Source organism: Bison bison, unplaced genomic scaffold, assembly GCF_000754665.1.
Source record: "Bison bison bison isolate TAMUID 2011002044 unplaced genomic scaffold, Bison_UMD1.0 scf7180017864460, whole genome shotgun sequence".
Lineage (NCBI taxonomy): Eukaryota > Metazoa > Chordata > Mammalia > Artiodactyla > Bovidae > Bison > Bison bison.
Window position 1 is genome coordinate 3061341 of NW_011495022.1, and position 12317 is coordinate 3073657.

The 12317-nt window shown below is 39.9% G+C and overlaps 1 protein-coding gene across 1 annotated transcript in view; it reads left to right on the forward strand.

Annotated features, from left to right (window-relative positions):
- PDE11A (phosphodiesterase 11A) overlaps positions 1 to 12317 on the forward strand; it is a 423540-nt gene that overhangs the window by 231002 nt on the left and 180221 nt on the right. The window contains exons 8-10 of the mRNA XM_010859770.1: positions 2069 to 2144; positions 6831 to 6898; positions 7852 to 7944. Of these exons, the coding sequence (XP_010858072.1) occupies positions 2069 to 2144; positions 6831 to 6898; positions 7852 to 7944 (237 nt within the window). The remainder of the gene's footprint in view (positions 1 to 2068; positions 2145 to 6830; positions 6899 to 7851; positions 7945 to 12317) is intronic.

Sequence of the window (12317 nt, forward strand, 5' to 3'; positions counted from 1 at the left end):
GCTGCCCCACTTCTCTCCTTCAGCCACAGTGGGAACGACTTAGAAACATTCTCAACGTTCTCAGTCACCTCTCCCCACTCCTGGGCTCAGCCCACGCAGGACTCTAGCTCTGCTCACTCATTGTGGCCTTCCTCTCCTCCAGAACTAACCGTTTAACTTCTGTTCCTGATCCCATTCCTTCTTTCCTTGACTGTCTTTGCATTCAGCTATCTCCAACCAGTCCATCCTAAAGGAGACCAGTCCTGGGTGTTCATTGGAAGGACTGATGCTGAGGCTGAACTCCAATACTTTGGCCACCTCATGCGAAGAGTTGACTCATTGGAAAAGACCCTGATGCTGGGAGGGATTGAGGGCAGAAGGAAAAGGAGACAACAGAGGATGAGATGGCTGGATGGCATCACTGACTCAATGGACATGAGTCTGAGTGAACTCCGGGAGTTGGTGATGGACAGGGAGGCCTGGTGTGCTGTGATTCATGGGGTCGCAAAGAGTCGGACACGACTGAGCGACTGAACTGAACTGAACTGATCCTGTGTTACTAAAGCCAGGAGCCCATTTTCAGCACTTATCCTATTTGACTGTTACGCACCATTGGACACCATTGTTCCCCTTTAGCTCTGTTTAGAAAATAACCTTTTCTCTTGATTACAGGTAATTCATTATCTAAAATTTAGAATATAGAAGCAGTAGTTAAAAAAACCTCCCATAGGCAGAGTTCTTTCACGGCATATACATACATCAAATCATCATGTTGTACGCTTTAAATAAGTTACAGTTTTGTCAATTATACCTCAATAGAGCTGGAAGGAAAAAGGATCAGTGATTGCCAGAGGGATGGGTAGATGAGTAGGTGGCATACAGAGGACTTTTAGGGCAGTGAAGCTACACTATATGAAGCTATAATGGTAGATATGTGCCATCATAAAGTTGTTAAGACCCATAGAATGTACAGCATTGATCGTGAACGCTAACGTAAGCCATGGAATTTGAATAATAATGATGCATCAGTGTGGGTCCACCCGTTGCACAAATGCACCACTCTGGTGGGGGACGTTGGTAGTGAGGGCTGTCACTTTGTGTATGCGTGGTGGTGGGGGATATTTGGGAACTCTGTATTTGGCCTCATTAGTTATGAACCAATTTGTTTTTTAAAAAAAAAATTAAGTCTATTTTAAAAGCAAAGAAACAAACACTTCCATGGACAAACAATTCAAGGGGAGCTATTATGCTTATAATTTTACCAGGATTTTCCAATGTGCATACTATATATTTATACACCCACAGGCAGTAAGACTAGTGAAAGTGAAAATGAAGTTGCTCAGTCATGTCCAACTCTATGCAACCCCATGGACTGTAGCCCACCAGGCTCCTCTGCCCATGGGATTCTCCAGGCAAGGATACTAGAGTGGCTTGCCATTTCCTTCTCCAGGGGATCTTCCCTACCCAGGGATCGAACCCAGGTCTCCTGTGGCAGACACTTTAACCTCTGAGTCACCAGGGAAGCCCAAGAAAGTAAAGTCGCTCAGTCATGTCCGACTCTTTGTGATCGCATGGACTGTAGTCTACCAGGCTTCTCTGTCCATGGGATTTTTCAGACAAGAGTATTGGAGTGGGTTGCCATTTCCTTCTCCAGGGGATCTTCCCAACCCAGGGATCGAACCAGGGTTTCCTGCATTGCAGGCGGATTCTTTACCAACTGAGCTATCAGGGAAGCCCTAACTAGTAGCACTTAATATATTAAAAATTTCCCTGTTTATAAATATTCTTCTACAGCATGATTTTGATTAGATGGACAATATTCCACTGTGCTGTGATTTACTTAACCAGCTTCCTCCAGTGTAATGTTCAGGTTATTTCTGGTACACCATTAGTATAAATAATGCTATGGCTTGGTTTCTTTGGGATGTACATTGTGATGTTTTAACTGAAAAGAGACAGGCAAGTATATGCATTAAAATTATGTCTTTTTAAAAGTTACTTTTAAACACCTGTTATGAAGGGTGGTAAGCATATATCAAAAATGGGTAGATGATATTTAATTTTAATTAATTGCTTTCTTATGTCCTAGGCTGACCAGATATCTGGTTTTCACATAAGATCAGTTCTCTGCGTACCTATTTGGAATAGCAACCACCAAATAATTGGTAAGACATTACCTAAATTATCAGACTTCTTATATTAAAACAAAAATGCAATTTACTTTAAAGTATATCTATCTGCTTTTTAAATGTACCTCCTTTTCACGTCCAGGACTCATCAACTTATGTTCATACTCTTGTGTAATCTCACAAGTGAAGACTCCTGATAAATCAGCATTAAGCAGGACAATGCACAAATATTTATTCCTTTAAATAAGAACCAATGATTTTGAAGTTGATGGGGATTTCAGAAAGCAGCTAACTGAACTCTTTTATCTTACTCTGTGGAAATTGAGGCCCAAAGAGAGAGAAAAGAGTTGAGTAAAGTCACAAAGTGAGTTCTTAGCAGAGTCCCGAATAGAACTCAGGCCTCCTAATCCTAGTACATATGTATGTTTACATCTATGCTTTCACACATGGGATAAATGCAAAGACTGAAATGTGTCTTTCTGCCTCGGTGGTTCCAAAACAGGTTACACTTTCCCCTGAATATGGCAATTGTGGGCCAGAGCTGTTTCCAATTTTTCTCTCCCTTCCTGCTCCTTTCCTTTCCCTCAAACATTCATTCAGGAAAATCTCAAACCTAAAGTTAAGCAAGAAGAAGTCAGTAGTTAAAGTCAAGAAGTGGGGAGACAGTAGTTGTTCAAACATAGTGAAAATATATCTTTCTTCTAACAGACATAAGGTAACTAATACATTTGGAAACTAATATAAATTTGTCTCTTTGTTTCACCCTAAGGCTGCCTGTTAAATTCTAAGATAGTGGACTTACCAAAGGATTTAATTTTCTATAAATATTAACACTTGAATTCCAAGAGAATTTTTTCATCAGTTTTCTTAATTTGCAGAAAATATTAGCATTTTTGAACATAAAGAAGATTCTAAGATTTGAGAAATTGAATCTCTAGTACAAAGCCTTAAATTACATCATGTGTCAAGTTTTAAATATGTTTGTTTGCTTGTTTGTTTTGGCTGTGTTGGAGCATGCTGGATCTTAGTTCCCGTATGAGGGAACCCCTTCCTCTGCAGTGGAAGCATGGAATCCTAACCACTGGACCGCCTTGGGAAGTCCCAAAATATATTTAAGTTTAATGAGAAGAGAAAGTCCATGAGAAACAGCCTGCATTATCTGTACATGTCCAATGGCAATCTCACATGCAGTCTTACATTTCATTCCTAAGTGTAAACATCTATTTTCTTTCACAACTAAGATTGTAGTTTGCCTGTAACACACTAAAAGCTTTGTATTTTATTATACATGTCTTCTACCATATGATGACATAGCTCCCTAATGAGAAGTTAGGTGTTTTTAAAAAATAAAAGCCTTTAGAATATCAGTTCAGTTCAGTTCAGTCGCTCAGTCGTGTCTGATTCTTTTGACCCCATGAACCGCAGCATGCCAGGCCTCCCTGTCCATCACCAATTCCCAGAGTCCATCCAAACCCATGTCCATTGAGTCAGTGTTGCCATCCAACCATCTCATCCTCTGTCATCCCCTCCTGCTCCTGCCCTCAATCCTTCCCAGCATCAGGGCCTTTTCAAATGAGTCAGCTCTTCGCATCAGGTGGCAAAAGTATTGGAGTTTCAGCTTCAACATCAATCCTTCCAATGAACACCAGGACTGATCTCCTTTAGGATGGACTGGTTGGATCTTTTTGCAGTCCAAGGGACTCTCAAGAGTCTTCTCCAACGCCACAGTTCAAAGCACCAATTCTTCAGTGCTCAGCTTTCTTTATAGTCCAACTCTCACATCCATACATGACCACTGGAAAAACCATAGCCTTAACAAGACGGACCTTTGTTGACAAAATAATGTCTCTACTTTTTAATATGTTGTCTAGGTTGGTACTAACTTTCCTTCCAAGGAGTAAGTGTCTTTTAATTTCATGGCTGCAATCATCATCTGCAGTGATTTTGGAGCCCAGAAAAATAAAATCAGCCACTGTTTCTAATGTTTCCCCATATATTTGCCATGAAGTGATGAGACCACATGCCATGATCTTCGTTTTCTGAATGTTGAGCTTTAAGTCAACTTTTTCACTCTCCTCTTTCAACTTCATCAAGAGGCTCTTTAGTTCTTCTTCACTTTCTGCCATAAGGGTGATATCGTCTGCATATCTGAGGTTATTGATATTTTTCCTGGCAATCCTGATTCCAGCTTGTGCTTCCTCCAGCCCAGCGTTTCTCACTCTGCATATAAGTTAAATAAGCTGGGTGACGATATACAGCCTCTACGTACTCCTTTTCCTATTTGGAACCAGTCTGTTGTTCCAGGTCCAGTTCTAACTGTTGCTTCCTGACCTGCATACAGATTTCTCAAGAGGCAGGTCAGCTGGTCTGGTATTCCCTTCTCTTGAAGAATTTTCCACAGTTTATTGTGATCCACACAGTCAATGGCTTTGGCACAGTCAATAAAGCAGAAATATATGTTTTTCTGGAACTTTCTTGCTTTTTTGATGATCCAGAGGATGTTGGCAATTTGATCTCTGGTTCCTCTGCCTTTTCTAAAACCAGCTTGAACATCTGGAAGTTCACGGTTCACATATTGCTGAAGCCTGGCTTGGAGAATTTTGAGCATTACTTTACTAGCGTGTGAGATGAGTGCAATTGTGCGGTAGTTTGAGCATTCTTTGGCATTGCCCTTCTTTGGGATTGGAATGAAAACTGACCTTTTCCAGTCCTGTGGCCACTGAGTTTTCCAAATTTGCTGGCATATTGAGTGCGGCACTTTCACAGCATCATCTTTCAGGATTTGGAATAGCTCAACTGGAATTCCATCACCTCCACTAGCTTTGTTCATAGTGATGCTTTCTAAGGCCCACTTGACTTCACATTCCAGGATGTCTAACTCTAGGTGAGTGATCACACCATCGTGATTATCTGGGTCATGAAGATCTTTTTTGTACAGTTCTTCTGTGTATTCTTGCCACCTCTTCTTAATATCTTCTGCTTCTGTTACATCCCTACCATTTCTGTCCTTTATTGAGCCCATCTTTGCATGAAATATTCCCTTGGTATCTCTAATTTTCTTGAAGAGATCTCTAGTGTTTCCCATTCTGTTGTTTTCCTCTATTTCTTTGCATTGATCACTGAGGAAGGCTTTCTTATCTCTTCTTGCTATTCTTTGGAATTCTGCATTCAGATGGGTATGTCTTTTCTTTTCTCCTTTGCTTTTCACTTCCCTTCTTTTCACAGCTATTTGTAAGGCCTCCTCAGACAGCCATTTTGCTTTTTTTGATTTCTTTTTCTTGGGGATGGTCTTGATCCCTGTCTCCTGTACAGTGTCATGAACCTCCGTCCATAGTTCATCAGGCAGTCTGTCTGTCAGATCTAATCCCTTAAATCTATTTCTCACTTCCACTGTTTGATTTAGGTCATACCTGAATGGTCTAGTTGTTTTCTCCACTTTCTTCAATTTCAGTCTGAATTTGGCAATAAGGAGTTCATGATCTGAGCCACAGTTAGCTCCCGGTCTTATTTTTGCTGACTGTATAGAGCTTCTCCATCTGCAAAGAATATAATCAATCTGATTTCAGTGTCGACCATCTGGTGATGTCCATGTGTAGAGTGTTCTCTTGTGTTGTATATTTAGTGTATATAGGGACACAAGGGAATGTTTTCAAGATTGTTGAATTTTTCTAGTTAAACTTGTGTGCTTTGATAGTGCCATGATCCCTGGGTCATGCCCAAAACATGTAGTATAATGCTGGACATGAACTTTGGAAAGAAGACCCACATAAGTTAAATTTTGTAAAACTAGTTTAGCCCCATTTGTAGCAGGCAACAAAACTAGCCTTCCTTTGAAGGTTAACTGTATCATAATTCTTAACATTTCTTGAATGTTCTCTCCATGTGGACCAATATGCTTTACAAACATTATTCAAATGTTATCTTGTTTAATCTTTATAACCCACTGAGACAGTTAACATTTTATCCTCATTTTACAAATGAACAAATTCAGTGTTAAGTAATGTGCTCACAGTAACACTACTAACAATGGAATTGAAATTCAAACCAAGGATGTTTAACTCCAGAGCCGATGTTCTTAATCACTATGCCATGCTGCCTCATTTAAGCACTAAGCTTCAGAGAATTGAAAACATTTTAATTATATATAAATATTTTTAATTTGTTCAATTTAATTTATATAATTATATATGGCTTCCCAGGAGGTACAGTGGTGAAGAATCTTCCTGCCAATGCAGGAGGCGCAAGAGATGTTGGTTTGATCCCTGGGTCAGGAAGGTCCCCTGGAGAAGGAAATGGCAACTCACTCCAGTATTCTTGCTTGGAAAATTCCACAGACAAAGGAGTCTGGCAGGCTACAGTCCATGGGGTCACAAAGAGTCAGACACAACTGAGCACACACACACATACGTGTATATATATATATATGTATGTAACTGTATATACGTGTGCACCATGATATATCAATTATTGTCCACAGTCATCTTGAAAACCATTTTTGGGGAATCTGGTTAATACCTGAGACCTGGTCTGGATATCAGAGCTGGAAAATGGGCTGCATCCCCGTACGCCTCACATCTGCTCTCACACAGGCAGCAGGTGTCAGAGCAACCTGGGATTAAGCTGAGTGTCTGCACTTAAAGGAGGCTAGAGTCATTTTACTTGTGCTGTAGGAACAGGATATCCAGTTCAAAAATGACCACATCTCCCAATCTCTTCTCACAGGAGTGGCTCAAGTGTTAAATAGACTCGATGGGAAACCTTTCGATGATGCCGATCAACGACTTTTCGAGGTAAGAAAATAAATGTCTGAACCACGGGTTATAGCTGAGTCAGTAGTAGTCTCCTGGTTACAGCTTGCTCACATTAGGAAGGATAAATAATTATTAATTGACAACTTTTAATCATTATACTTTGACAGCATGATGAAATTTAAAGGAAGATTTAAAGAATGTATCAGTGTTTAGGTAAGATTTGATTCTGTTTTTCATGAATCAGGGTTTTTTTTTTTAAATCCTAATTGATTGTTTTTTATGGGACTGAATTGCCTTCTTCTCTCTGAAGTGTAAATCGTCTTATCTTTTTCTTGTTCGTGTGTGTTCAGCCTTGAGGCCTCTAGCCAGCTCTGCCAGGGGCACTGCCATCCCCTCTCTTCTGTCTCCAACCTTCCATGTATTTACTCCTGTCTGCCCTCAGCTGGAGAGGTTAGCCTTGAACAGGCTTCCTAGTAGACTTTGCACCAGTAGCCAACATGAAAACCCCATGATTATTTTTCTCTAGCTGAGAGTACGTCGGAGCTTCTTTACTAACTGGCTCAAAATCTGAATCCTGCGTCCCCTTAACATTTACCTTATGGATACAATCACTTGGTTTCTTTACCAAACTCTTTTATACCCTAGCTTTTGAAAGAGATTGCTTTTGGTTAAATGGAATAAAATGACTAAAATCAGTTCACAACCTAAATAAAGTAAGAACACATTTAAATGGACTATATGTTTCTAAATGTATAAAGTTATTTCTTCACAATAACATTAAATTATTAATTTTTCTCTTGTGCAGTGTGAGCGATAAAGCTGTTACATGACAATAGTAATTAAGAATTTTAATGTACATATTTCCCTAAGGCCTACCTCTGTGTACAATAAAATTACATTTTCAGGCCCATTCCTGATGCCTGTCTGCTTTTATATTAGATTATGCCAATGAGTTATTGCAATTTTTAATTAGTGAACTCTCTCTTTCCTAGGCTTTTGTCATCTTTTGTGGCCTTGGCATCAACAATACAATTATGTACGATCAAGTGAAGAAGTCATGGGCCAAGCAGTCCGTGGCTCTTGATGTAAGTGCAATATATTTATGTCAGAACTTATGCTAAAAGCTCTAATCTTTGAGGGGGAAAAAGTCCTTGTTATGGAGTTTAGCTTTTCAAGTTTTAATTATTTATTTATGGGGTCAAATTTTAGTGTCAAGGATTTGAATTTGATGAAAGCTATAGACCCTCTCTAGAAAAATATACATGTGCACGTAGTTTTACATATACTTTCAAGGATTATAATTCAGGGATAATCACAGATCCCCTGCAGCCCAGCCATATATGTTGTATAATGCATGAGTGCTCAGTTGTGTCTGACTCTCGGTGACCCCATAGACTGTAGCTCGCCAGGCTCCTCTGTCCGTGGAATTTTCCAGGTAAGAATACTGCAGTTCATTGCCATTTCCTACTTTTTACCTACTCTTTACCATTGCACCGCCTGTGTATGGTTATTATAAGTACAGATTTAAAATTTTAGGTTTGTTAAAAGGGATGATCCAAAATTAATTTGTCAGGATTTAAAATATATTATGAATGTATTTTGAATATATATAGATAATCTGGGAATTCACAACTTTTATTACTGTAAAAAAACTCCACTGTGATAATGTGTGATGAGGATGGGGGAAACTGATCTTGTCACCTTGCAAGCCCCCCACCCTTCCCCACCACAGACACAAGCATCCCACTGAGAACTCGGCCCTGTTTCCCGGGCCTGTATTCCATCTCGCCTCAGACCCACCAAGTTCTAAAAGTATAGCTCTAGTCTCTCCTGAATCCCAGCTTGTTTAGACCCAATACCTATTTTTTTTCCAACTTCTATTAGCAAAGATTTTACTTATATCTATAAAATAAGTTTGGCTTCTCTGGTGGCTCATATAGTAAAGAATATGCTTGCAATGTAGGAGACCCAGATTCAGTCTCTAGGTTGGGCAGATCCCCTGGAGAAGGAAATGGCCACCCACTCCAAAATTCTTTCCTGGAGAATTCCATGGACAGAGGAGACTGGTGGGCTACAATCCTGGGGTCGCAAGAGTCAGACATGACTGAGCGACTCACCCACATGAGATAAGTAGAGCAGATAAAATGTCAATGTCCAGTAACATTATACGGTACAGTATGATATAGGACATGTACAATCTTCAAAATACTCCGTGTATCAAGTGAGACATTGTTAGGAAGAGAAAACCGAGGAAGAAGGTAAATAGGCGAGTGAGTGATACCTGCAGAATTCTGGTTTAAGGTTTAGAAGACTTAAAATTAACAGCCAACCGTCTATGTGGGGCTTCCCTAGTATCTCAGCTGGTAAAGCAGGAGACCCCCAGGTCAATACCTGGGTCAGGAAGATCCCCTGGAGAAGCGATAGGCTACCCACTCCAGTATTCTTGCCTAGAGAATCCCCATGGACAGAGGAGCCTGGCAGGCTGCAGTCCATGGGGTCGCAAAGAGTCGAACACTAAGCTTAGCATAACCATCTATATACTTTCCCTTCCTAACCAGACCATGACGTCTGGAAGCAACAAGGATCTGTGTCTTTTTTTTTTTTTTTGCAACCATATTCCCAGAGTCTAGCAGGGTACTTTGGTATTTATTGAATGGTTTTGGATGAATAGATGAAGGGGAAAAAGAAGGAGGGAGGAAAGAATGGAAGGAAGGGATTTTTTGCTCTCCCTCTGAGATAGTCCTGCTTTGTTTATATGTAACATCTCTCCAGTAAGCAATAAACACAAATATCTACAGGTTGAGTTAATATACAGGTGAGCTTTAAACATGAAGCCAGCGAATAAGAATCACTAGTAGAACATTAAGGTCTGTGTGCAGACCTGTTTTTAAATGCTGGCTCTGTCACCTGCCCCAATGGTGAGAATTAAATGAGATGATACATGTGAAGATTTTAGGATGTGGTCAATAAATTATGGCAATAACAACAGTCACTTTATTACTTATAATTGTGTTTTTATTACTGAGAAATTATCATGAATTGGAAGAAAGAGCAAAAGACAGGAATTTGGAACAGCAAATGTTGAGTCATGCCTCCTTCACTCTCATTGAATTCAGATCTCTAGAGAGTTACTTCATCCATTGTTTCAGAATTTCTGAAACGATAAAAAGAACTCACTATAAATTAGCCCCACTTAAACCCTACTTCATATTGCTATGATAGAATTCTCTCTCTCTCTCACACACACAGAACCTCTCATGCTCTCACTCCTTGCCAACCTCCTAGTGGCTACTGAAGAGGGCTCAGATAACTGGATTGAAGCATGAATGGCCATTTACCAATGAAAGTCAGCATTCTCACTGGTTCCACTGCTTCTTAAAAAATTGAGATCTAGTTGATTTATAATGCTGTGTTAGTTTCTGGTATACAGCAAAATGATTCAGTTATTTAGATCATCTTTTTCAGATTCTTTTCCATTATAGGCTATCGTAACTTGTTGAATATAGTTCCTTGCGCCATGCAGTAGGGCCTTGTTCTTTATCTATGTGATATATATGGTGCTGTGTCTCTATTCCCCCCCCCAGCCTTTCCCCTTTGGTAGTCCTAAGTTTGTTTTCTATATCTGTGAGTCTATTTCTGTTTTGTAAATAAGTTCATTTGTATCATTTTTAAACGATTCCACATAAAAGTGATGTAATATTGTTAGAATAGGCAAGTTGCTAGATATGAACAGAGAAAGGGGGGCGTGGGCCAAATGGAAGGAAGCCATACACCTTGTGAACAACGGGGATCTATGGGCAGACAAAGAAAAACAGGAACATCCAGACTGACAGGAAACCGCACATTTTGGGGTGACAAAGGTCCTGGAGGAAAAAGATCTATCTGACTTACTTCGTTTTCACTGGTACCACTTAATTATCTACCTACCCGACCTAGGAAACCCCACAATTCCCATTACCTAGAAAGTGCTAATATCATAGTCTCCTTAGCCAATAATTGATCATTTGAGTTCATAGTCAGCACCCTCTTGTTTGCGTGACTCAGATACCTCTTGTCCTTAGGCACAAAAATTACTCCTGACACTCCCAAATTTTCAGCCCAACTCCGAGCCTTGTAACAATCTCACCTTTTAGAGGCTGATTTATTTGTATGGACTTGTATGCTCCTTGTGCTTTATTTGTGCCAATGTCAGAAATAACATTCCCAGTCAGAATTCTGCTGTTGCCATCTTGGTTTCGTCCCTTTACCTCCACTCAACCCCTACCCCACCAGTCACTAAACTCTGTAATAACCAAGGGGTATCCACCGCCCTCCCTAGCCCAGGAATCCATATGCAAGAATATCTGGAAGGATTTCTTATCTCAGAACTTTATGAAGACAGTATGACAGTTTGAGAGCAACTAAACGCAAACTGTGGAATGAGATCTACATATGCTATAATATACATTAGCTTCTGAATGGATCTGTAGTTTAAAATTATGTATTTATAAATATTATACATGAAGATGAATAGTGTAATATTTACATAAATATTTAATAGAATTATGTATCTATATCTATGTACTTAAGTCAGCGTAGTTCAATGAGGGATGTAAGGTACTTTGCAAGAAAACTTAGCAAGCCTTTTAAAGGGTAAAATAGCAACAAAAACAATAATAACATTAACAGGGAAGAGTGAAAGAGAGAGGGAGAACATGAGAGCAAGCGAGAGGCCGTGTAAGCCAGGAGGACAGAACCCTGCTGGGGACAGAACAGCAGTGCTCTCCTTGTATCGTCTCCCCCAGGACAGGACCTGGGCTCCTCCACTCCCCTTACCCCATCGTGGCCAAGCAAAGCTTCCCCACTTGGATCAGGACAGGTTCCTCTTGTGCTGTCTCATATTTGCTTATTCTCTCCAGTTTTTATTCTTGTCCCAAGATCTATGTCTAAGTGTGGCTTTCTCCTTCCCCTGATCTTACTACAGTGTCTTTTTTTTTCAGTTGGTAATGAGAGTGGAAGGAAGTAATCTGGCTTTCTCCTTCCCCTAATCTTACTACAGTGTCTTTTTTTTTCAGTTGGTAATGAGAGTGGAAGGAAGTAATCTGGCTTTCTCCTTCCCCTAATCTTACTACAGTGTCTTTTTTTTTCAGTTGGTAATGAGAGTGGAAGGAAGTAATCTGGCTTTCTCCTTCCCCTAATCTTACTACAGTGTCTTTTTTTTTCAGTTGGTAATGAGAGTGGAAGGAAGTAATCTGGCTTTCTCCTTCCCCTAATCTTACTACAGTGTCTTTTTTTTTCAGTTGGTAATGAGAGTGGAAGGAAGTAATCTGGCTTTCTCCTTCCCCTAATCTTACTACAGTGTCTTTTTTTTTCAGTTGGTAATGAGAGTGGAAGGAAGTAATCTGGCTTTCTCCTTCCCCTAATCTTACTACAGTGTCTTTTTTTTTCAGTTGGTAATGAGAGTGGAAGGAAGTAATCT